We start from the raw sequence: 22282 nt of genomic DNA, 5'->3' as shown, positions 1-22282 counted from the left end.
CTCTGTAAGATAACTCAGTTCATTTTTGGAGGTTCAGAGCTAATTCATTCCTGGTGCATGGAAGTCACAGGTGTAGAAGGCAGGAGCAGACCTGCCCTACATTGCTTAACTAACACATTGTTGTTATGTCTAATTTGTTTTGCATTAATCCATTCTAAACCACGAAAATTTTAACTGGACAGGAAAAAAACTTATTGCAAATTATTTAGTTTGGCTTCTAGCATGCCCAGGAAAATAATAGTTATGTTATAACTTGTTACAATGTGGGTCTTTGCTATTTTTAGGAATGACTGGATCCAAGTAGGGTTTTGCTATCCTAAAGGGACAACATTTTCCATTCTCTCAGACATCCACAACCGTCTCTTGAAGAAAACATACAAAACTGGGACCTTCTACAGAACCTCCCAAATGGAGAAACTGGAGCACAGATACCCTACCAAGGGGTACTACTACTGGGATGAGGACACTGGGTAAGACAGCAGGCCTGGCTGGTTTGGACATTGCTGCTTTGGGAATGCTGCTGGAGCTGGGAGCTGTTTGCCTGATGCCATTAGTGGGGATTGAACCAAACCAGGAAGGATTTCTGGGGATGTGACCAGTGTTTAATTTTCCTGGGGCTCCCAGGCCTGCCAGTCACTCACAGCCTCTGCTGCACTGCCAATTACTCTGGGAAATGCTTTTCCAAGTGAATACAAATTAGAATAGGAAAAAAAAAAAAGGAAAAAAGCAAAGTGCTGACCACAAAACTTAACTGAAGACATGCACAGCCCTTATTGTTTTGAACAACAACTGTTTATAAACACCATGACAGGGATGCTCAGGAACTAAGTGCAAAGCCTGTTATTTTAAAGGATTAAAATAATGGGAAAGAAAGAAAGACCTAAAATACAAAACATGTATTTCTATATATGTGTGTCACTATAGAATAGAGCTCAGAAGGTGTTCAGGTGCCATCTGATTTCTTTGTTTTACTTTCCATGAGTTCCTCATTTCTGGGATGAGTTCGCTTTTTTTTGCATGTGAGATGTTGGGCACTATAAAACACAGGGACGCGGCTGCAATGAAAATTATTGCAAACCACAGAAAAGAGTCCACCAAAACAATATGTTTTTGCACAAAATGTTTGAAAGATGCTGTTTGTTTTTTTTTTTCCTGCCTACAGGTTACTGTTTCTGAAACTCAAAGCTCAAAATGAGAAGGAGAAGTTTGCTTTCTGCTCTGTAAAGGGCTGTGAGAGAATAAGAATCAAAGCTGTGATCCCAAAGACAGCTGGTGTCAGTGACTGTGAGGCCACAGCCTACCCCAAGTACATTGAGACACCAATAGTGGAAGTGCCAATGCCAAAGAAGCTCTCCAGTGCACAACTGGTAAAACAGCTGATTTCTTATCACATAATCACTGCTCATGTAAATCTGGCATATATTGAGCCCACAGATTTAGTAAAACTTTGTGCCAGGGTCGGCATATGCCGTGCCTGATTTTCTGGAATATTTCAGGCAGGTGAAATAATATGAAACAGATTCTTGCAGTATGTGGAGAGCCATTGCAAGCTCTATGCTTGTTCTTTTTGGGCTCTGATGTGATGTGCTGTTCTTGAAAGCACAGGGTGAAAACTGATGAGCTGGAAGACAGGTTGGTCCAGTGAATGTGATTTTGGAGCCTCCAGCTCCTCCAGGCTGTAAGGACAGCAGTGACACACAGGGGACTGAACAGTAAAGCTGAATTATTCTCATTTATATCATGCATAACACAGTCTCCAGTATCCAGTCTGGTTCTGGGGGAGGAAGTGAGGTATTTATCTGTTATTTGGGTTTTTTCACTCATTGCCCTTGAAACAGGAATACACAGCAAAGCCTTGGAGAATTATGTGTCAGTTCTGCAAAGTAAGAATCACTCTGCCATTCAGTGAAACAGCTTAACTGGTGACAGAATGAGCAGAGAGGTTACCATTGTGCCCAGTTTCATTACCAATTTAATTTGGCAGGTCAGTGCTTATTATGTAGCTTCCCTTGTTGATTGAATTGCAGGGTTTGAAATGTTTTCAATTAAAATGCAGCATTCAGGTAATGGACATTCTCACTAGAAAATCTGTCGGGTTTTTTTTTTTTTTTTTTATTGTGAACAGAAGACCAAGGACCACCTAATTGAAGTGAAAATAGAAACTTACAAGAAACAGTACTTCCACCTGAGGGATGACTTTGCATACATTGAGGTGAGCAAATCCTCTCAATGAACTTAATGGGGTGCAATTCTACACCATTTGCTTTATCTTCATGGAAAACTTGCTTACAAAGTTACCATGGAGAGTTAAATTCGAGTAATTTCTGCTTTGTATTTTGGGGGAAATAAAAAAGGGGTGTATCTTCTCCTGATAGGCAGGATAGCAGGATCTCAGAGAGCTGGAATTCTGCCCTTTGAGGCAAACAGCAGCCCTGTGACTCAAGACTATCAGTGCTTCTCACAGGCGGTTGTTTGCAATTGTGTTACTGTGAAATGAAGGATGTTTTTCCCCCTGCCCAGGTTGATGGTGTCAGGTTTTTCCTCACTGAAGAGGGAATCCAGCTGGTAGTGATTGATGGACACCATGGAAAAGTTGTTGATCGAGTGACATTCAAAAACTCCATTCTACAAGGAATCCCAGCACAGATAGAGAATTATGTCAACAACATCAAAGATCAGTGAGTAAATAATCTGTTCTCACTAAGGTGCAATGTACAAGAATGCTGCATAACACTCATCTTTTTCTTGGACTTTATCACCCAACATGGGCACATGTTGGATTTTATCACCCAACAGCAGAGCAATACACCCAGCGTAGTTTTGTGCCTGATGGCTCCAAAAGAGCCCAAATGTGTGCAGGGCATGCAGGCAGCAGCAGGATGCACTCTTTGATTCAGGCACTGATTGAGCCCCAGATAATGTGCAGGGCTGCATGTGATTATTAAACTGCAGAGCTACATTTATGTTGTGGGTTATAGACAAATTGCAGAATTAAATTCACAAAGCACTGATCCATACACATGCACACAGCTTGTATTTTTTTACTGCATGTATGCTTTCTCAAATTGCAGATAATTCCACTAATAAAATACATTTCCCTTTGCACATTCCCTGCCCAGGCCTAAAGGCTGGATTATTTTGTATTTTAAGTATGGGCAGCCAGAAATGAAGAGTTTTGGAAATAAGTGATAAGTAGCCAAGAGATGTTCCTGCATCTTGGAGGACAATAGCTTCTTTTGCTGGAGGGAGAATTGGAACCACGTCAGAAACCCCATTAACCAAAGGGATTGTTCCCACATTAGCTTGTGGAGTGCTCGTGGGAAGTGAAGATATTTGTTATTAAATCTGTTTGGAAATCTGATTTAATAAAAATATGAGTGCTTTGTTGACAAATGATCTGAAATAGCTGTGGGCAGATTGACAGGATATTGTTCTGGCATTTACTCCAGAGACTTGAGGGAAGCTTGAGCAGAGTGCCATGCAGGTGCAGGCAAATGTGTTTCTACTGTCTTAAATAATTCTAGAGGTTTCAAAAATCACATCACATAGTTACTTCAAAGAAGCATGGTAATTTCTTCCTTTTTACATATAAAAAACGTGTAGTCTTTTCAGAGAGGCCATCATCCTGCTTTACAAAAATCTCAATCCTGGCTAAGTCCTGTTCCTGATCAGGAATAGTAGTAATAATATTAACACAATTTTTTAAAGAGAAGCACGCTAAAAGGAACAAAAAAGTAAGGTCAACAAAAGTCTCATGGAAGTGAATTTATTCAGGTTTAATCTGCTAATGAAAGAACAAGAAATTGCTTGAGACTTGCTAAGGGCATCCCAGGGAGAAGATGGGTTTCTCTAAGCAAAGCAGGATGGAACTGCAGGTTGGAAACATTTAAATCATCCTAGAAAACCATGTTTAAAAATAAAATTAAAAAAATTACTTTTGTCTGCTTTCTAATGGGTTTTGCATGACTGGAAAAATAATCTATGACCAAACTGTTGGAAAGCATTGAGAAGCATTAAAACTGAAGCCACACAGAGGCAGGAGTTACCAGTGCTCAGGACAAACAAGTGAGGAAGGTATTCTGACTTTTCATCCATTTACAAACATCTTTGTTCCCTTCAGCTCCATAGTGCTGGTGACATCTAAAGGAAGATTCATTTCAAGAGGACCGTGGACTAAAGTACTGGAGAAACTTGGAGCAGGAGAAGGTTTTAGGTTAAAAGGTAACCAGTTTTTAAAAACTCATTTCTAACCTCCCATTATTCCAGTAAAGGGACCGTTTTTCTGCTTCTAAACTTTGCCTAGCTTGTTTCTATCAGCATGTGCTCAAACATCCTGGAACCAGTAATTTATTTATTCAGAAAGGTTGCATCCACTGCAGCTTTGGTTAACATGCTCCATTTAAAACTGTAAATAGAAAAAACACACTAGCAGTTTTTCTTGGAAGTAAATAATTTATGTGATTTCATTTTCCAGATTGAGTTTTGATAAAAAGACCTTTTAATAATAGAAATATTGAGCTTTTTCACCCACTAAATGCCCCAAACCAGGATTTTTTACTTGTCTGAACTTGTTTTTAGCTGGCTTTCTCTTGAAACATTCTGACTTGATGGCACAAAGCATATTGATTTCAGAGCATCACATATTGCATTAGAATACAGCTTCACATGCACATTGCTGCAATCAGCTCTAGGAGCTTTAGGGATGATTCCATCTGTGCGTGTGTGTGTCACACACATGGCTCTTGTGCACCTGCAGCCCTCCAGCCATGAGGTGTGGTCATGCACACAGGTGGGTTTCTGGCACACTCCAAATGTATTTGCTCTGATTTGCAGAAAAAATGGCTTTTGTGGGCTTCAAAGGTGGCTTCCGCCCCGTCTGGGTGAGGCTGGCCACCAGCGAGGACTCAGCTAAAATCTACCAAGCGCTGCCCATTCCTGTGGTGAAGAAAATGAAGTTGTGAGGACACCTTGCTGTACCTGCTGGCCGCCAGCACCGCCCCGTGGGACGGACGGATGGACGGACAGACGGACGGACTACTGACCGCTCTGCGCAGGCCTCGCCCGCCTGCATCGCCAGCGTAGCATTTTGTTGTTGTTGTTGCTGTTGAAAAAGAAATCTCACTGTAAGTAGTAGAGTGGCCACACGTGACAGAAGAGCCACATGTGTGACTGGCGTGTGCTCGGGGCTGGCCAGGCCAGGCTGGCTCAGGGGACACTGAGCGAGGCCTGGGCTGTTCCTGCAGGCCCTGCTCCTGGCACAGACTGATCCTGCTGCTGCCTCTTGAAGGGGAGCTCTTGGTCTGAAGACCATCAAGGATTGTTTCTTCCACCATCCTCTCTGAAGACCATCAAGGGTTGTTGCTACCACCATCCTCTAAGTTGACTTTTCCTTTTCCGTAGTGCAACTAGCTGCTCGCGTAGACATGGGATGCCAGTTCAAAGACTGGTTGGCAATCGGGTTTGAGTGATTTCCTGGATGCTGGGAAGTGGAACTGGACAGCAAGCACTTCCCCATAAGCTTCTGTGAGGTTGGATCAAGCTCTTTTGGGGTGTGTGTTGTACATGCAGCCCACGGCACATAGCTGGGGAAGAAATGACAGAAGGAGTGGACAAAACATGCCAGCAGAGACTGATGGAACCACCTATTCCTGCTTCCTCAGAAAACTGCGTTTTTCCTATGGGTCAAGGTGTTTTAATAGTGGCTGTGCAAATATGAAATTTTCCTTCAACAAACAGCTGCAGGCTAGAAGGAGAGCAATGTCAATTAGCACATGTATTTTCTCAGCCTTTCCCATTCAGCCTTTCCCTCTGTACAACAACATCCAGGATCAGTTTATGGCTGCCAGCTAATGCAGTTCAAACCTTCCAATTTTTGACCAGGAATACTGGGATTCATCTTATTCAGCATCAAATAGGGTGAGCTGCCCTCACCTTTCCCAGGACATCAGAGGGAACAGGATCAGCCTGCTGTGTGCTGCTTTCTGATCTTGTCTTCAGGCTTAAGATATTATGTCCTGGTCCTCCTGTAAGGGTTACATGAAACCTGGATGAGATCTTTCCAGGTGACTGAAGAATTAAAATGGGAATCCCAATGCACTAGTTGGATGTCTTGTACCTCCTTTCCCCCTGCTTCAAACAAAGACCTGGGTAATGATGGCAGATCAGAGTGGATTAGGACTTTACAGGGGCATCTCTTGAAGCTGGGATGTTAACATTATATGGTAAAACACTGAAAGCATTTCTGGTGTTCAGTGATATTTCTGTCAGTTGCCCCAAAATACCACACAGGCGTTTCTGGAGGCTGTGGCTGTTCTTAGAAATCTGAGGGCAGGGGGAAGTGTGAAAGACATCATGACAAGCTTTTAAAGAATGTCAATCTTGCCAGTAAGACTTGGGTTTATTTCCCCACTTTATCTCTCCCTGTCCCTACTGCCACATAAATTATTCCAATTGCTGAGGGCTACTTTGTTTATTAATTAGGTTTTTCTTTTTCCCCACAGTATCAAAAATGCTACGTTGAAATTAGACTAAAAAGCAAGGATTTTGTTTGTCATTCCAAAGGCTGTGCAGATACTGGTTTAGATAAGTTGCTCTGATTGTTAAAGCAAGCATGAACAAAATTTAAATATACTGTAGGTTACATTCCACTCAAGCCTCTTCTGGGTTTTGAAACTGGAAATGTTCTTTTCAGTCTTACTACAAAAATGTTTTGCATTCACTGAATGTCATGTGTATTGTATTTAACAAGGAAAAAAAAAGAAAAAAGAGCCAAGTGTTCCTTCCCAGCTTCCCAACAAGAGCCTGGTAATGAATGTTCCTTAGGCATTTGTGCTGTTTGCAGAGTGAATGGGCAACATTTGTAAAAGGCAAATGAGCTGGGTTGTTTATTCCTGAAAATTCTTATGATAGTTTGGGGATTTTGCAAATTATTCTATGAAAGAGTCAGTCTCACTGGTGTTTCAACTGTGATCATCCAGAATGTTTATCTGATGTCCCATGATGGCCACAGCAGTGCCAGATCCATGAAGTCAAGGGAAGAGACTAACAGGAATTCCCCTGGGCCTGTCATTTTGGGTTATCTAAACCTTTTCCCTGCCCTGAGCCAGTGCTGTTGATTGCAGCAGTTTTGGTGGAACACACTTGCTTCCAGGAGATGGACCAAAGCAGGAATATTTCCTTTCTGAGCACTTAGTAGATGGTGGGCAGGAAAGCCAGGCTTGGGATATGCCTGGAGTGGGATTTGCTTTGTACAAGCCCCATTGCTGGGGTTGCCCTCTGCAGTGCTCCACTGGCCACAGCCATTTCCCCTTTCCTCTAAGAGTGCAAGCACCTAGGAGCATCCCACCAGGTGGGTCTGTCCCCTGGACTGCTTTGTTCAGCTTCCAGGAGCATGTTTCCTTTGTGCTGAAGTGTAGCTTCTGATTTTGCTGTTTTGGGACTTCTCAGGGTGAAAGCATAAGACTTGGCTCTAGGAAAAAGCATTTTCTTTTCCTTTCCTAATAGATCTCACCTTATTAAGAGAGAAAACTTCAGCAGCTTGTGCTGTGATGCTGAACCTGGCAGGTGGGGCCTGTTTTGGAGCTGGGGAGGGTCCTGTGCTGTGAATTCCTGCAGGGAATCAATCACACAGCCAGCAGAGCATCCTGGCTGTGTGCAGGGAAATGCCCAGGGCTCCTGGTGAGAGGTGACATCCTTGTGTCCTCTGGAGACAGAATGGAGCCTGGTGCCATCCCAGTCACAAGAGCTCTGTGCCAAGTGACTCCTGCTCAGTCTCTGCCTGTTCTAGAAGCTGCAATGAACTCGACCAGTGAATTCCCCAGTTCTCATCCCCTGCACGAGCTGCAGTGACCCTCTCTGTAAGGTTTTATTACTGCAGATGTTTCCATGTTTGCCTGCACAGTTGCCATTGGTGGAGTGGGGTTTTCTTTGGTTGCATTTTGTTTGTTTGTCTCTTTGTTTGTTCGGATGTTTGGGTTTTATTGCCTCTGTTCAGTTGCTTGTTTTACCTGTCGCCGAAACAGCTGGTCCTTTTTCGGAGTTAGATGTTTGTACATTTTCTTATAGACTTTCCAATGAGAAAAAAAATGATATATTTTCTATTAATTTATTACAATGGCACTAAGACAACTAAATTGCAGACATATGAAGCATTTTTACTGGAGTTGAGCATTGTCCAGTTTGTTAAGGAGGTTGGCAATGTGTCTTTTCTGATAATCTGCTTTGCACTTGAAAGCTCTCTATGTCCACAGACCGTGGTGGTGCATTGACTGTCAGGTTTATGATGACAAGAGCTCTTGGGACGTCGTTTCCAAAAGATTGTGGCTTACAACTGAAATAACACGTAGTTGTTTGGAGTACACAATGTTTATCAAAATAAATATTCTGTGCAAATTTCTTATTTTATTTTTGTCTCCCTACTTATTTCAAAAGACAAACCCAAGGGGCCAAGAAGTCCCTGTGTGTATTTGTTGGCCAGTCCACACAGACCAAAGCACCTTTCACTGCCCGGTCACAGCTGCAGGGTCTGAGAGAGGGGGACAGGAAGGGAAGGAGATGGGAATGGGAAGGGGGATATTGCAGCCATAAAAAGGCCTGTATTTGGGGCACAGTGGGGTGACAGGCCAGGAAAATGGAAATGCACCCCACTCTAGGGACTCAAAAGGAGATTTGAAGAGGGTCCCCTCCACCTCAACTTCTGCCAGGACACAGGCAGACATCACTGCTGCCCTGTGTGTGTGTGTGCATATGTATCTATGCGTTTGGGACCAGGGATGGCTGAGTGGATCTGTTACCTAAGATCAAAAAACATAAAAATATTTTTTTTTTCATAAAATATAACATGATTTAACATTTAGATTACATTATAAAGAGAACATAAATTATTAAAAGAGTATTATAGACTAGAAGATAATGGAATAGTTTATTTTGGAAAAGACCCCTAAGGTCACTGAGTCCAACAGTCATAACCAAACATTCCAAAGTCCACTCCTAAACCATGTCCAGAAATGCCACTTTATAATATATTATAATTTATTATATTATATAAAATATAATAAATTAACATAATATAATATAATATAATATAATATAATATAATATAATATAATATAATATAATTAATATACATTATAATTATAATATATTATATATTAAGTAATATATCATAATATATAATATATAAATATAATATTATGCATAATTACATTATGTAATATATAAAATAAATATTTTATATATTATTATTTATATATTATTATTTGTATTTTATATACTATTTATATATAATATATTATAGAGTATAATATCATGTATATAATTATAAAATTTATTATTATAATATAACAAATATATTGTTATATTATATTATATTATATTATATTATATTATATTATATTATATTATATTATATTATATTATATTATATTATATTATATTATATTATACTATATTATATTATATTTCTATTTTTCTATACTTTTAGCCGGAGCAGGCCGTTCCCTGTCCGCGGGCGCCCTCTGGTGGCCGCGGCCGGTATCGGCTCCCGGCGCTCCCGGTCCCGGCCGAGCCCTGATGTTCCTGCGAGCCTCTCCCGGGCACCAAGGGCCAAACGGAGCTGTCACCGCTCCTGCTGCCATCTCAGGGTGTAGGGGTGCTCCCTCCGCTGCCTCACAGAGCTTTGCTTATTCTCCCCAGCGCTGTGGAGCACAGGAATGTCTGTCTGTCCGCGTCCCCAGATTTAGCGCTGTTTATGCAGCGCTTGCGGCCTTTGGGAGCAGCCGGCCCATCACTGTGTCCCGGCTTTCTCCGCCTGGATCCCGGAGCTCTCTCAGGGGCTGTTCTGCCACCCCCATCTGAGCAAAGGGTGGGGAGGGATGTGTACAAAGCAGGGCTGCAGCCACACCTGTCCTCTTTCACAGAAACCCTCCAGGAGCTGCTCCCTCAGCGCGGAGCTAAACCCAGCCCGTTCCTCACTGAATAACCTCACCAACAAGGCAACAATAACCTTAACAAAACGGCAGCGAGAGCTGCAACACTTTGCAAACGGATCTATTCACAATTTCACAGTGTAAGGCTCAGCTGGAGTGTCTCAGCACTGTCAGGACATGGGCAGGGGCCTGTGATAAGGAAACAGTGACAGGATTCAATAGGAAATTACTCAGGAGGAAGCTCCCTACAAATATTTCTCTCTCTTCCTTTGCCAGAGGTGTAATGTGAGATCACAATGAAATTACCAGCCCCACCATAACCCCATCTCCTCCCCTCCTGTGTTGGTGTAGGATTAGTATAGGATAATGTTTCTTAAAGCACAGATACCTCACCTGAAAGCAAGGGGCCTGCCAGCTGATAGCAACACCTAAGGAAATGAATGCAGCTCATTTATTTCTGCTTTCCTGTAAAAAACTCCAGTATTCAAGTGCTACAGCTCTGTCTCTTGAACACAGACTGCTTTACAAATCTAAAGTTGATTTTCTCATCACAGACTGTCCTGGCTTATTCACTAATGCCAGAAATAACAACATGGCTGAAATAATTTCAGGCCTTAGTTGGGTTATCTGAGCACTGAGCAATATGGCTTAAATTCTGATGTTATGTGGGAACAGAGGCTGAGAGGAGTGGTGATAAAAAGGAAAGTGGTCTTGCCCTCATTAGGTTGCACAGCTCATTAGTTCACAACAAACTACCTGTACCCACATTAAAGGCAAGACAGTTGTTTTTTTCAAGATCTTGTGCTCAACTGCTGTCTGAAATGCCAAAGCATTTGCATGTCTGTGCTTCCATTAAGGTCCTAGCAACTGCATCCTATTATAAGTGCAATTATCTAAAGTCCACCCAGTGATTAGCATGCTGTACAGCACCTGAAAGACAGCAGCTGGCTATCAAGGGTTGGCAAGGCACAGGGTATGGCTGTTGATACAACTGGCAGGATGAATAATAAAATACTCATATAAAAGTCTCATATAATTTCAAATATGTACTATTTTGGACACTTCTGAAATATCATTTTAGATGAGGGGATGAAAACGGACTCATTTCTAAATTTTTTGCAAAAAGAAGTTGAATGAAATGGAGTTGCAGGAAGGACAAGTTAAAAAGAATCCCAAATATACAAGATGGTCTACAGGCATGAATCTCAGAAATAATAGCAATTGTCACATAAATACAACTATTAAACCTTTTTGTTTATTTTTATATTCACTCAGCAAGAGCTCAACCATGACCTTGTTTTCAATCTTGCATTACAATTATTCATGTACAATTCAGTCTTCTTTACTAGAGAGAAAACTTTATTATATATAAAGTTATAGTAAGATCCAGCTCACATCATGGTGTGTTCAATCCTTGCACCTTGCAAAGCAAATTCCAGGGCCTTGCTGTTCACCTCTTTCCAATGCACACAGAGCCCTGATGACATGTAACTCTGCCACCAATTAAGGCAGCCAACTAATTTAAATGTTAATGATTTAATGAGTGCTCAGTGCTCTGGTCAGTGCCTCCCACAGAACTGGTGGGCAGGGTGCCAACACCAAAGTCCAGCCTCTGTTCAGACACAACTGATTAAAAAACCTGATAAAAAAAACTTTAAAAGCAGCAGATGTTACAGGCAGTAAAGATGGGCCCACAGTTTTGTTTTAGAGGTACCAATAAATTATCTAAGGGGAAAAAAGTTTGGGTTATAAACTCCATGAATTAGAGCATTGCAGTTGCTCTTCTGCAAAAAACAAAGATGTCTCTTGTCCCACTTCAACAGAAACACAATTCAGGAGTAAGAAAGAAAAAAGGTTCTGTTTCTGAGAAGTTGTAGCCTTTGTCCATAAAATGGGGAAAAGACTGAAGCTCTAACTGTCCCCTCCCAAAATACCAATGTCTATGTAATAATAAAAAATAAATTAATGAATAAATGAATGAATAAATAAATGAATAAAAAACACCTATTAAAAATAATTATTACTGTTAATTTAATTGATGTTTAACAGATCTGGTTTTCCTATCACACTGATATAATGCCACTAGTAACCCAGCCAGTATCAGCACTGATCTGTTGAGTAGCATCACACCAAAAAGGAACAAAGCATTTCCCATCTGTCCCTGGCTAAAGGCTGGCACTGTGCAATGCCTGATTGTTGTGTGTTACAGCAGCTTTTTAAATGCTAATCAAAAACTGCTCCAGAGCCACAGTGTCCAACCCCTTCCACCACCTGACTACTGCAGGAGAAAAAATACCATCATCCAGAAATCCAAGTGGAGTGATTTTCCTTCTTTTCCTTTCTAGCAATTTGGTACTACCTGAATTCAATGGGATTTGTCCTGTTAAAGGGGTACAGTATAAAAGAGAAAAAATAGTGATATTCAAAAATAATTCATTTTATCCCCTCTAAGATAAAATATTCATTTCGTTCAATATCTTAGAATAAGAACTATCAAATAGCAGGGTATGAATGGACCTAGTGGGATGGCAATCTTAATAAATAAAAACATGACAGTACCAATGAATTAGGCATTTTAAAACCAGAGGCATCCCCTCTATTTAGTCACTAAGTTCTTTGAATTTCTATAAATATCCAATGTAATTTAAAATAAAAGCTCTGGAAAAGACAGAGGGGAGTAACACTTTTTTTATCAGTGTTACACCCTGATTAAAAAAGGAAATGAGCCACATGTAAAAGAATGGAAATAATTTATAAGTCTTACCAGCAACGAACGCATGGAGAACGGTAGCCAAATATCAGATAAAAGTAGGTTGCTCCATAGCTTTACAAAATGGTGTTTTAATTTATGATTTCCTTTTTGGGACAAAACTGAAAGAGCTCAGAACAGTGACAGATAAGTAGATTCTCTAAGAAGTCAAGGCTGACCTGACTGTTCAGAGAAGTGCTTTGACCACTCTAAGTTAAGATCAGAAATCCTCTTGTAGTTTGTGTCAGAGCAGTTTGAAGAAAAACCCAAATCAACAAAACTCAGAATATTTTTTCCAGTATTTTATTACATGAAAAATTGATTGTCCATAGGAAATTCTTCACAAAGTGCAACCACATCCTGTGTAGCATCACTGACAAACTGTTTTTTCTGAGTAGGACAGCTGGGTTAAAAATTTAACAGTAGCTCAGAAAAGTTAGTTCTAGCACTAGAACAGAGAAGCCACTATGCTGGGAGGAGAAAGGCAGCAGATGTTTCACTGTCATGAAACAGATGATTTTCCATGTACCTCTGTATAGAAATGGAAAAAAAAAAAGGAAATAATAAGAGCTATAATTACCACCCTACAGGCTGAAATTTGTTTTAAAGGAGGTATCTCAATGTCCTGTATGTGGAACCAAAAAATCTGTTATTGAAAGCCTAATAAGCCTCCAAAGAATTCATCTTCTGAGGTACTCATGGAGCATTCCTGAACTCATGTAACTTTTTGAGGATATTTATTCATATATATATATGTATATATATGTATATGTATATATATATTCATGTGTGTGATAGGGTTTAATTATGTAATGCTGTCCCAGGACAAGTGCAACTCTCTCAAAGACTTTATCAGTTTAAAAGGCAATTCAGGTCATTCTTGAGTAATGAACTGTGATAGCAGAGAAAGACTGGCTGGGGTAAAGCAGCCAGACTGCCATATTACACTTACTGGTATATTTCAGTATTTGTTTAGTGTATGTAAAGCATGAAAAAGGGAGAAGAAAAATGGAAGAGTAAAATAAATTTATTTTGTGAAGGCAGCATTTTGTGTTTTATATCAAAAAGCAACTGTCAAGTCATCACACAGATGAAAACCTAAAAAAAAAACAAATGAAAAAAACCACCCAAACACTTTGAAATTTGATTAAGCTATGTGGCACAAGACCCACCTGCATTTGGCATGAGAAACTGACCCAGAAACAACCAACCAACAAAAAAAAGTCAATTGGCTGGTTCAATTTCAACAAAGCCCCTTTTAACTACAAAGGGGAAAGACCCAATCTACTGTAAATGTAGATTTATGAATGACTGAAGTAGCTGTACTCAAAAGCTGGGCTATAGCTATTGTGTAGTAATTGTTTCTCCAACAGTCTCAAACCAAACTTGATCAAAAAGGAAATAACATCAGGAGGAATACAAAACTGCACTTCCATGTCTTTCTGATCAAAATCTGAACAGTCACGTCTATACCATAACTTTGAAAAGTAAAAAGTCATTAATATTTCATTTTTCTAGTTTCATCTGACCTCTGTTCTTTGTTTACAAAAGGTGGTGCTAATCCAGATGATAAATTAGTTATGCACAAAAATTGGACTGCACAGCTCGACTATCCAAGTATCACTGAGACTCTTCTCAACTCTGCTGCACATCTGCATTAGTAGTAGAATGGAAAAAGTAATAGTTAATCCTGAAGAAAAAAAAATTAATTTTCCACTCAAACAGGTACAGACCTGTTTAATGAAGTGTAGCTGCAAAGGTTTCTTTAATCTAAATTCATACAAATATAATTAAAATTAAATAAAATGAATCAACTGGAATCTTCATCAACATGATTTAGTCCTTTCATACAGAAACCAAAGGTGAGTCAGTCTGCCTCTTGAATACAGAACCAAATGCAGATCTATTTAAAAGGTTTTACTACTCCTCAAAACAGTAAGTTTAGTGACATCTTTTATTTTAGAACAAGGACTCAGTTACAGTTTCATACTTTTGATACTGAAGTATTCCACAAGATCAACCATTATGGTTCAATCAGGACTTTTTATCCAAGACACTTGGATTTTAGCACCTTAAAGAAAAAGTAACACCATACCAGTATTGAATGAGGACAGCTGGTACTGTGCTCATCCTCTGCAAAATGATGTGGACCACACTACTCGGTGCCTTTTGTCCCTAACTGGTAGTAAGGCAGAAGGGAAACAATTCTAAGCAAAGCATTTGACTGAATACAATCTGAGTAATAATAAAACCTCCTCAATTATACAAAGTATTGGCTCATACTTCATTAGTATTTGAATCAAATGGTCACAATCAAGTCAGTCAGGAATCTGTACCAAGAAAAAAACCCACCAAAATCTAACCAGATCAGCATCAGTAAGTGATATGTCTGACTCAAAGTTTAACTCTGTGCTAGAGCTTCTTCAAATATTTAAACAAACCATTAAATCAGTAAACCAAATTAACTTCAGAGCTAGAATGTTCTTCTTCCAGCTCACTGCCTGAGTAATGGGGCACAGGAACAGGTGCTTGCACAGGCACAGTCCTTCAGCAGCTGGAGCAGCCTGAGTGCCCTGGATTCATCTTCACTTTTCACCCTGACACTGCTTGTGCAGGTGCTACAGTTCCATTCACCTCTGCAGGGCACAGAGTGTCCCTCCTGAACAGATCTGGAGTGCATGAGCAGAGTTCCTACCTAGCATCCATCACACTGCTAAGCACAGATTTCCTGGGACACGTGGGTTGAGTTTATTTTAAAGAAACAGGCAGTCTAACCAAACATGTCCTAAACCCTGTAATTTCAGGCATCTTTGGCCACTATTCTTTGCTACTTTGGGCAGTTTTGTGCCAACTATGTCTATCAAACCATCATCCAAAAGAATCTTTTCACACTGCACTTGGCTCTCAGCAGCTGTGAATCCATGATTTGTACACCCAAGATGGGCACAGCTACTACAGATGAATATCAGTGTATTCTGAGACCATAATTCTTCTTTGCCACTTAAATTAAGTTTGTGATGTTAGACACACAGATTTGTATGCTAGTTTTAAACAACAACAAAAGCATAAAAAAATTACAAACTAAAGCAGTCAACTGCTGCCATGAAGCATTACCTTTCCTGTAACTAAACAAATGGCCGACAGCAATGAGTAAACTGGTGAATTTCAACATAAATTTAAACTTCAGTAGTCTCTGCTTCCTTCCTCCCCAAAAGCCAGGGCTCATCAGCAGATTCCCTTCGAGGAGCAGCAGAGCAGGATTCAGTCTGGGCACCGTGGCTGTCATAGCTCCTCTCTCTGGTTGGTGGCTCGGTTGTCCTCTTTGACGCCGTTGGATTTCTTCTCTGTTTCTTTTTTCTTCTTTGCTTTTTCAGGTTTTGTTTTGTTTTTCACTTTCTCACTTCCGTCTGCTCCTTTGCCAGGATAAACCTGACCTTCCAGAGTAACATCTGCACACCTTTCCTGACTGATCAGGAAGTCTTTGATCTCCCAGGCATAGCCACCATCCCGCAGCATGAAGATGGCTCGATTGGAGCCAACAATAAACCTACAGGAAAAATCCAATTTTTTTCTGTTAACTCTGTGCTTTTCAAACACTTCAGCATTTGCTCAGAGAGCCTCCATCACTGAGGCACATGTTTAAGAGCAAAAAGCTGGTCCAGTTGTTGCTTGGGGATGGGGACAAGAGAACAATCTTTTATGACATTTAAGAATAAAATGTATGAAGTATATCAATAAGTAACCAAGAAACTAAGAATAAGGGAACAGATTTAGAACAAATTTAGCACTATGTAAAATCCACTAATGATTAAATATGCTTTATAAACTTATTGCAACCCTTCTCAGCCTCAATAAAGAGCACAACATTCTTCTGTTTCAAAATTATGCTTTCTCTCAGAGAGAAAAAGTGTCTCATTTTTTAACAGGGGAACAAAATGCCTTTTGTGACGACAAGTCTTCAGAGTGTGATGTTTCCCATCAAGCACACAGAGGCAAACTACTGCAGCTAGAACTGATAACTAGCTGAGCCATAGTGACATAAAAAGAATTGGGGCTATACACACACACAGACAGTGCACAAGCATTGAAGAGGTTTCTGCATCACACCACAAATTTTGTCACAACTGACAAAGAAACAGAAACAGTAATGAATTATGGAGATGGAGAACAGCAAAGGATGAAAAGTTGAAAAGGTTTTCAGGTAGAAAGAAAGAAAAGGTTCTGCAAAGGCAAGAACTTTATCCTTGTGCACAGCTCACCTTTGCACGTCGTAGTTTGCGTTGAAGAGGCTGCCCTGCCACAGGCTGGTGATTTCTTCTGTCTCCTTTTCTGTTGGATCTCCTGACACTGTGACAAACATCATCAAAGTCTTCCCCTTCTTTGTCAGCTTCAGGATGCTTTCAGGCTTGCCTGGATCTATTTTTGAGAAATCTATTGGTGCTGGAGGCCTCTTGTGTTCAGGGAGATCTCCCTCCTCAATGTCATCATCTTTCTGTTTTGAAAATGACAAGAAAGCTTTAAACTCAACTGTTCCACAAATATATTTTGGGTCTATATTTTTTTTAATTTCTCTTTGTTTAGAGAATAACTGTGCTCTGATAAAATATTTTTTAGCTGAATGATGGAGATCGTGAAACCAAAAGAAATAGTGGCTGTTGTTTCAAGATACTTCACCAAGAATGCTCTTTCCATTTATAACCCTCCCCTGAAAATGATGCATTTTCATACTGACAGGTAGAATCTCATTTTATCACATACTGAGAAATATTTCAGCCTTAAGGCTAATTCAATACAATTCCATCTATGAAACTCATAAAATGGCATTTTTTCTTCAGTTTCACAAATATTTATTATGCATGCAAGATGAAATGGGAAAGTTGCAATAAAAAGTCTCATACACACATATATGGAAAAACATTCATCTGATGCTGCTTTCAGAGGTCAAAACTCACTTCTGGGAATCATGTGATTGCTTGAGAATTAAAGTTACCTTATTTTGTGTCTTTAAACAATTAAACCCACAAGAATTCAGATCTTCTGTGTGCTTATGCCAAGAAAGACTTTGATTAAAGGTTTCATGACTTTTCTAATGCACAGATGCAGCTCCCAGCCTGACAACATAATCACCCAGAGTAAATCACTCCCACAAAAAAGAAAAAAATCAATCTCTTGATGCCTCTACTGAGGCTGACAGCCATTTAAATATTTGGAAAGGCACAATCAAACTGCTGTCCCTTAAAACAGTTCACAACTCTGAGCTGAATATGGTGACAACTTACATGAAGCCAGAACCTGATTTCTGTAACAGCAAACTTTAAAGTTTATGCACTACAGAACAGAAGCTGTAGGAGGCTTAAATTTTATCCTTTCTTTCCTTACTAATTATGTCTTGGTTTCAATTTTGCAAGACTGAAACATGCTTCAAGTAGTTCACATACCTTGAAATTTCTGAAATGAGTGAACTGGGAGGAAAGGAGAGCCCAAGAAAGTTCCTGCCCTCACTAAGTGGGAACATTATCTTACAAGAGGCCAGAGAATGGTCAGATTGGTAAACTACAGTGAAAATACAAATCTTGTGTGATTGACTGAAAAACATCCTCCACAATTAAAAGAAGCTTAAGTCTGGTTTTAATAGAGCAAGCCAGCTTTGCTCTACTCCACAGTTCTGAAAGAAAAAGGCAGAAACATTTCCAAATACTCTGTGTGAAATACAGAAACTGAGTTTGGATTTAGTGACAACATGAGCTACTAACATGTATTACCTATTTTTTTCCTAACTATTTCTAACTAAACGCTCCTGAAGTTGTGTTCTTTCACTTTGAATGGAAATATTATCAGAAGATGCCAAGAGCTCCCCTAGATGGCATTTATTATTTCCTGTACAAAATGTCTTGCAGCTGTGCTTAAAGCTATCTAAAAGGAAAAAAGTGAAGGAAAAGTGTAAGCTTTTGCTTTGAAAAGTCTAGCAGACTGTCCTGGTTTAGGGCAAATTTGGGAGGAAACTTCCTAAGGGGTCCCTCTAGAAAGCAGATTCAAGTGGCCTCTCTCTACTGGTTCAGGAAAAGATTTCCTTGGAGAAAAGTGGAAAAAAACTTTATTTAAGAAGCAAAGTACTCACAAGCATAAAAATTAATAATATTAAACAATAGATCAACTCACTCAGTCTCCTCTCAGTCCCTCCTGCACAGGAATGCAGTGTCCCAGGCCCTGGTGGTCACAGGCCTGAGCTCCAGTGTTTTCAGTGCAGAGCAGGACCAATCAGTTTGAAGAAAAAGAAAAACCAGTCTGGGGAACTTCTCTGCCCCAGCTAGCTATAAACTAACTGAGAGCAAAGGAGAGCTCTCTCCTGTCTGTGAGAAGGAAGGCTGAAACTCTTATCTCTGTGTTTTTGAATACAGACAACCCACTGCTTCTCCTTCTCCTCCCCCTTCACTCTCAGACCTTGCTTTAAGGGTGCAAAACTTATTTCTGGGCTAAACAGATGAATGGGGATACAACTCAGCATCATAAAGTCACCCCAGGACACAGACTCCCTCACTTAAACAGTAACATGAGGTTCCAGAAGAAAAGCATTACACAGACACAGGAAAAACTGCATATTCCTTCACTTGCTCCTCTCCTCAGCCCCCATTTTCAGAAATTTCTCATAAATACCCTGTGTTTTGATTTTTAAAAGCATTAGTAACATATCTCACTTAATTGCTTTGCCTGTTCAATGATCAGAGTCAAGCCTGAGAATCCCTGAGCTTGTAACAGTCATGAACTATTTAAAGCACTTGACATTTCAATAACTAAGAGTCCTCCAGCCCAGATTCTCAGTTCTGTGTCCAGCTCCCCAGGACTCCAGGCTTCAGGAGAGTCTCTTTGCACAAGGAAAACCCCTTGGTGGCTTCCTCCAAGCTCTAGCTGTGCAACTGAGCTGCTGAAGCTCCTCTGCCTCTTTGCCCATCCCTGTTTTCCGCAGATCCCTCTCCTGGATCAGCAGGCAGTCACGCACAGGGTGCAAGGGGCAGCACCAGACCCTGTGCAGAGGTGGCTGCTCCTGCTGGGGAAGCTGCAGGAGCCACACGCACAGCCTTGTGGCTGAACCCAAGCAGGTCATAACCACCATCCTCCAATGGTTTTAGACTAATTGCTATGGAAATAAAATATCCTTGGAGTAATTTCATTCAGTTGAAAGCAACGACATTTGATTCTGTACAGATCATCCCTGTGTCCCTCACTCCCAAGTGCAGTTCCTGCTCTCACCCGAATTCACAGTGGCCCCTTTGTGTCTCATCCCACTCCATCAGTGCACTCGTGCCCTTTCTTCTGCTCCACCACCCCCTCGAGCCTTCCACGTTCCCTGTTTGTCCTGACTGCCCCGGAGACCAAACAACCCCCAAGAGTTGAGCTCAGTCCCTGCTCTGCTCCGTGTGCCTCTCCCCAGGGACACCCCAGCCCCAGCAGTGACTCCCCAGCTGCTCTGCCCCATCTGTATTTGTGCAGCACACCCTGACCTGGATCAGGGACCTGCTCCAGCTGAAAAGGAAAAACCCTCCAGAGCCTCCTGACCTGCCCACTAGGGCTGGAGCAGAATATACAGTCAAGAGTTACAACAGCATTAACTTGAGTCTCCCTTTCAGCCATCTCATTAATAAGAGATGCTCACCTTTTAAGGTTTTTTTCCTACAAGGCCAAATTTGGTTCAAGTTGGGCAATAGGAAGCATTGATTTTTGGAAGCTGGGCCTGCTGGGTCCTTGGCTGATACTACTAACAGAAAAGTGAACTTGGAGCCTTTTATTAATTTTATTTCAAATTTTAACTCAATTTTCTAAGCACTGCCTTTCCTAAAGGGATATATGGAGTAACAATCCATGGAATAAGCAAGTCCATAACATGCCAACCAGGATCAAAGCAGGCATCCATACTTCCTCTTACTTTATCTATAATTCACATGCAAGACACACTTCACCTTGACTTACAGCTGCAACTGGTGTTACATAAAACACAAGTTTTCTCTCTATTACTTCTTTCGGGGTTTTTTGCAAAATATTCCAGGAAAAAACCTCATGGGAAAGAATAAATGACAGTGAGGAGTGCTCTGGCATTTATCAGAAGATGATGGAATAAAACATAGTGAAAAGAACCCAACAGTGGCATGACAACCACATGGAGAAAAGAATGATGGGAAGCCGCCAAGGAAAGTTAAGGCAGCGGGCTGATAAGGATGCAGGCGACGAGATAGAGCTGGAATTAGAAGTTGTTACTATGAGGAAAGATAGGAAAGAAACACCAAACCAAAACAACGTATCTACCCTGTAAACGCGAAATTAATACTCCTTCTGATATCCACCCCTCAGTCACACAATGTGTATCGCTCAATACTTGGAAAGAACCAGACTTTTCAGGCAGGCGAGGCTGCTGGCAGACACCAAGCACCGGGCTGGGTGCTGGGGCTCTGGGAAGGCGGGACAGGGCCGGCCGGGCAGGGCAGGCTGAGGGCCGCTCGCCCGACTCTGAAACCCCCACACACGGATCCGGAGCCTCGGAGGGAGGAACACAGCACCGGCCACCCTCCATCAGGCTCGGGGCTCCCTCCCGCCCGGTCCCGACCAGGCCCGGGGATTCCCCCCTGCCCGGGACCGGGCAGAGCGGCCGCTGCCCCGCGGAGCTGCCCCGGCCCGGCCCCGCCGCCCCCCGGCTCCGCGGCGCTCCCTCCGCGTGCTGCGGGCGGACACTGCCGGCCCGGCGCCTCCCGCACCTCCCACTGCTCCAGCAGCCGGGCCATGTCCGCGTCGTTGTAATCCCGAATGTCCTTCTTCTTGGGCGGCCGCTTCCCCTCGGAGCCGCCGGTGGCGGCCGCCGCGCTCAGACACAGCGCCAGGGCCAGCAGCGCCCAGCCCGCGGCCGCCGCCATCTTCTACCGCTGCCGGGAAGGCGGCCCCGGCTCCCTCATGGGCGGGGGCAGCGCGGCCGGGCCGGAGGCGGAGCTGGAAATGGAGCGAGGCAGGGTGAATCGGGCCGGGAGGAGGAGCTGCAAGGGCAGCAGGGCGGGATGGATCGGGCCGGGAGGAGGAGCTGGAAGGGCAGCGGGATGGATGGGTCGGGTCGGGAGGAGGAGCTGGAAGGGCAGCGGGGCTGATCGAACGGGGAGGAGGAGCTGGAAGGCAGCGAGGAGGATCGGGCCGGGAGGAGGAGCTGGACAGGCGGATCGGGCCGGGCTGGGCGCGGCCCGGGCCGGGTCCCCGGAGCGGCCGGCGTTGACGGGCACTGCCGGCCACCCCCGCCGCCTGCCCGGGTGCCGCTATCCCCGCACCAAGCCCCGCTCCAAGGCGGAGCAGCCCCCGGTGCGGTCCTGCAGGGCCCGGGCAGGGAGTGAACGCTGGGCACTGAGAGGTTTAAACGAGTAAATAAATGATAGGCCTGGCATCTAAACTGTGTGATTGCTTCTTTAAAAAAAAAAAAAAAAAAACAGGATGAAAAGTATCTGGGTTTGCTGATCTGGGCCCATTGCATCAGTCTTCTGATTTTGACTACTGTCTCAGCAATATTAAGTTTCTAAAAGAAAACTATTAAAATGAACACTGTTTGCTACTAAAATACAATTCCAGAACATCTGACCAC

At 42.1% G+C, this 22282-nt stretch overlaps 2 protein-coding genes across 2 annotated transcripts in view; one reads left to right on the top strand and one right to left on the bottom strand.

Annotated features, from left to right (window-relative positions):
- Window positions 1–8349, top strand: part of CEMIP (cell migration inducing hyaluronidase 1) — a 76912-nt gene extending 68563 nt beyond the window's left edge. Inside the window, exons 25-30 of the mRNA XM_058811175.1 lie at window positions 285–470; window positions 1163–1367; window positions 2126–2212; window positions 2521–2678; window positions 4121–4221; window positions 4834–8349. Of these exons, the coding sequence (XP_058667158.1) occupies window positions 285–470; window positions 1163–1367; window positions 2126–2212; window positions 2521–2678; window positions 4121–4221; window positions 4834–4961 (865 nt within the window). The 3' untranslated portion in view covers window positions 4962–8349. The remainder of the gene's footprint in view (window positions 1–284; window positions 471–1162; window positions 1368–2125; window positions 2213–2520; window positions 2679–4120; window positions 4222–4833) is intronic.
- A 4409-nt stretch (window positions 8350–12758) lies between these two features.
- Window positions 12759–21614, bottom strand: MESD (mesoderm development LRP chaperone). The gene is given in 3 exon segments (XM_058811535.1): window positions 12759–16222; window positions 16935–17167; window positions 21420–21614. Coding segments are annotated over 3 exon segments (693 nt in total). The 3' UTR covers window positions 12759–15957.
- Window positions 21615–22282: the final 668 nt, after the last annotated feature.

Source organism: Ammospiza caudacuta, chromosome 10, assembly GCF_027887145.1.
Source record: "Ammospiza caudacuta isolate bAmmCau1 chromosome 10, bAmmCau1.pri, whole genome shotgun sequence".
Classification (NCBI taxonomy): Eukaryota; Metazoa; Chordata; class Aves; order Passeriformes; family Passerellidae; genus Ammospiza; species Ammospiza caudacuta.
Note: the sequence above shows the minus strand (reverse complement) of the source record. Positions and strands in the feature narration are given on the sequence as shown.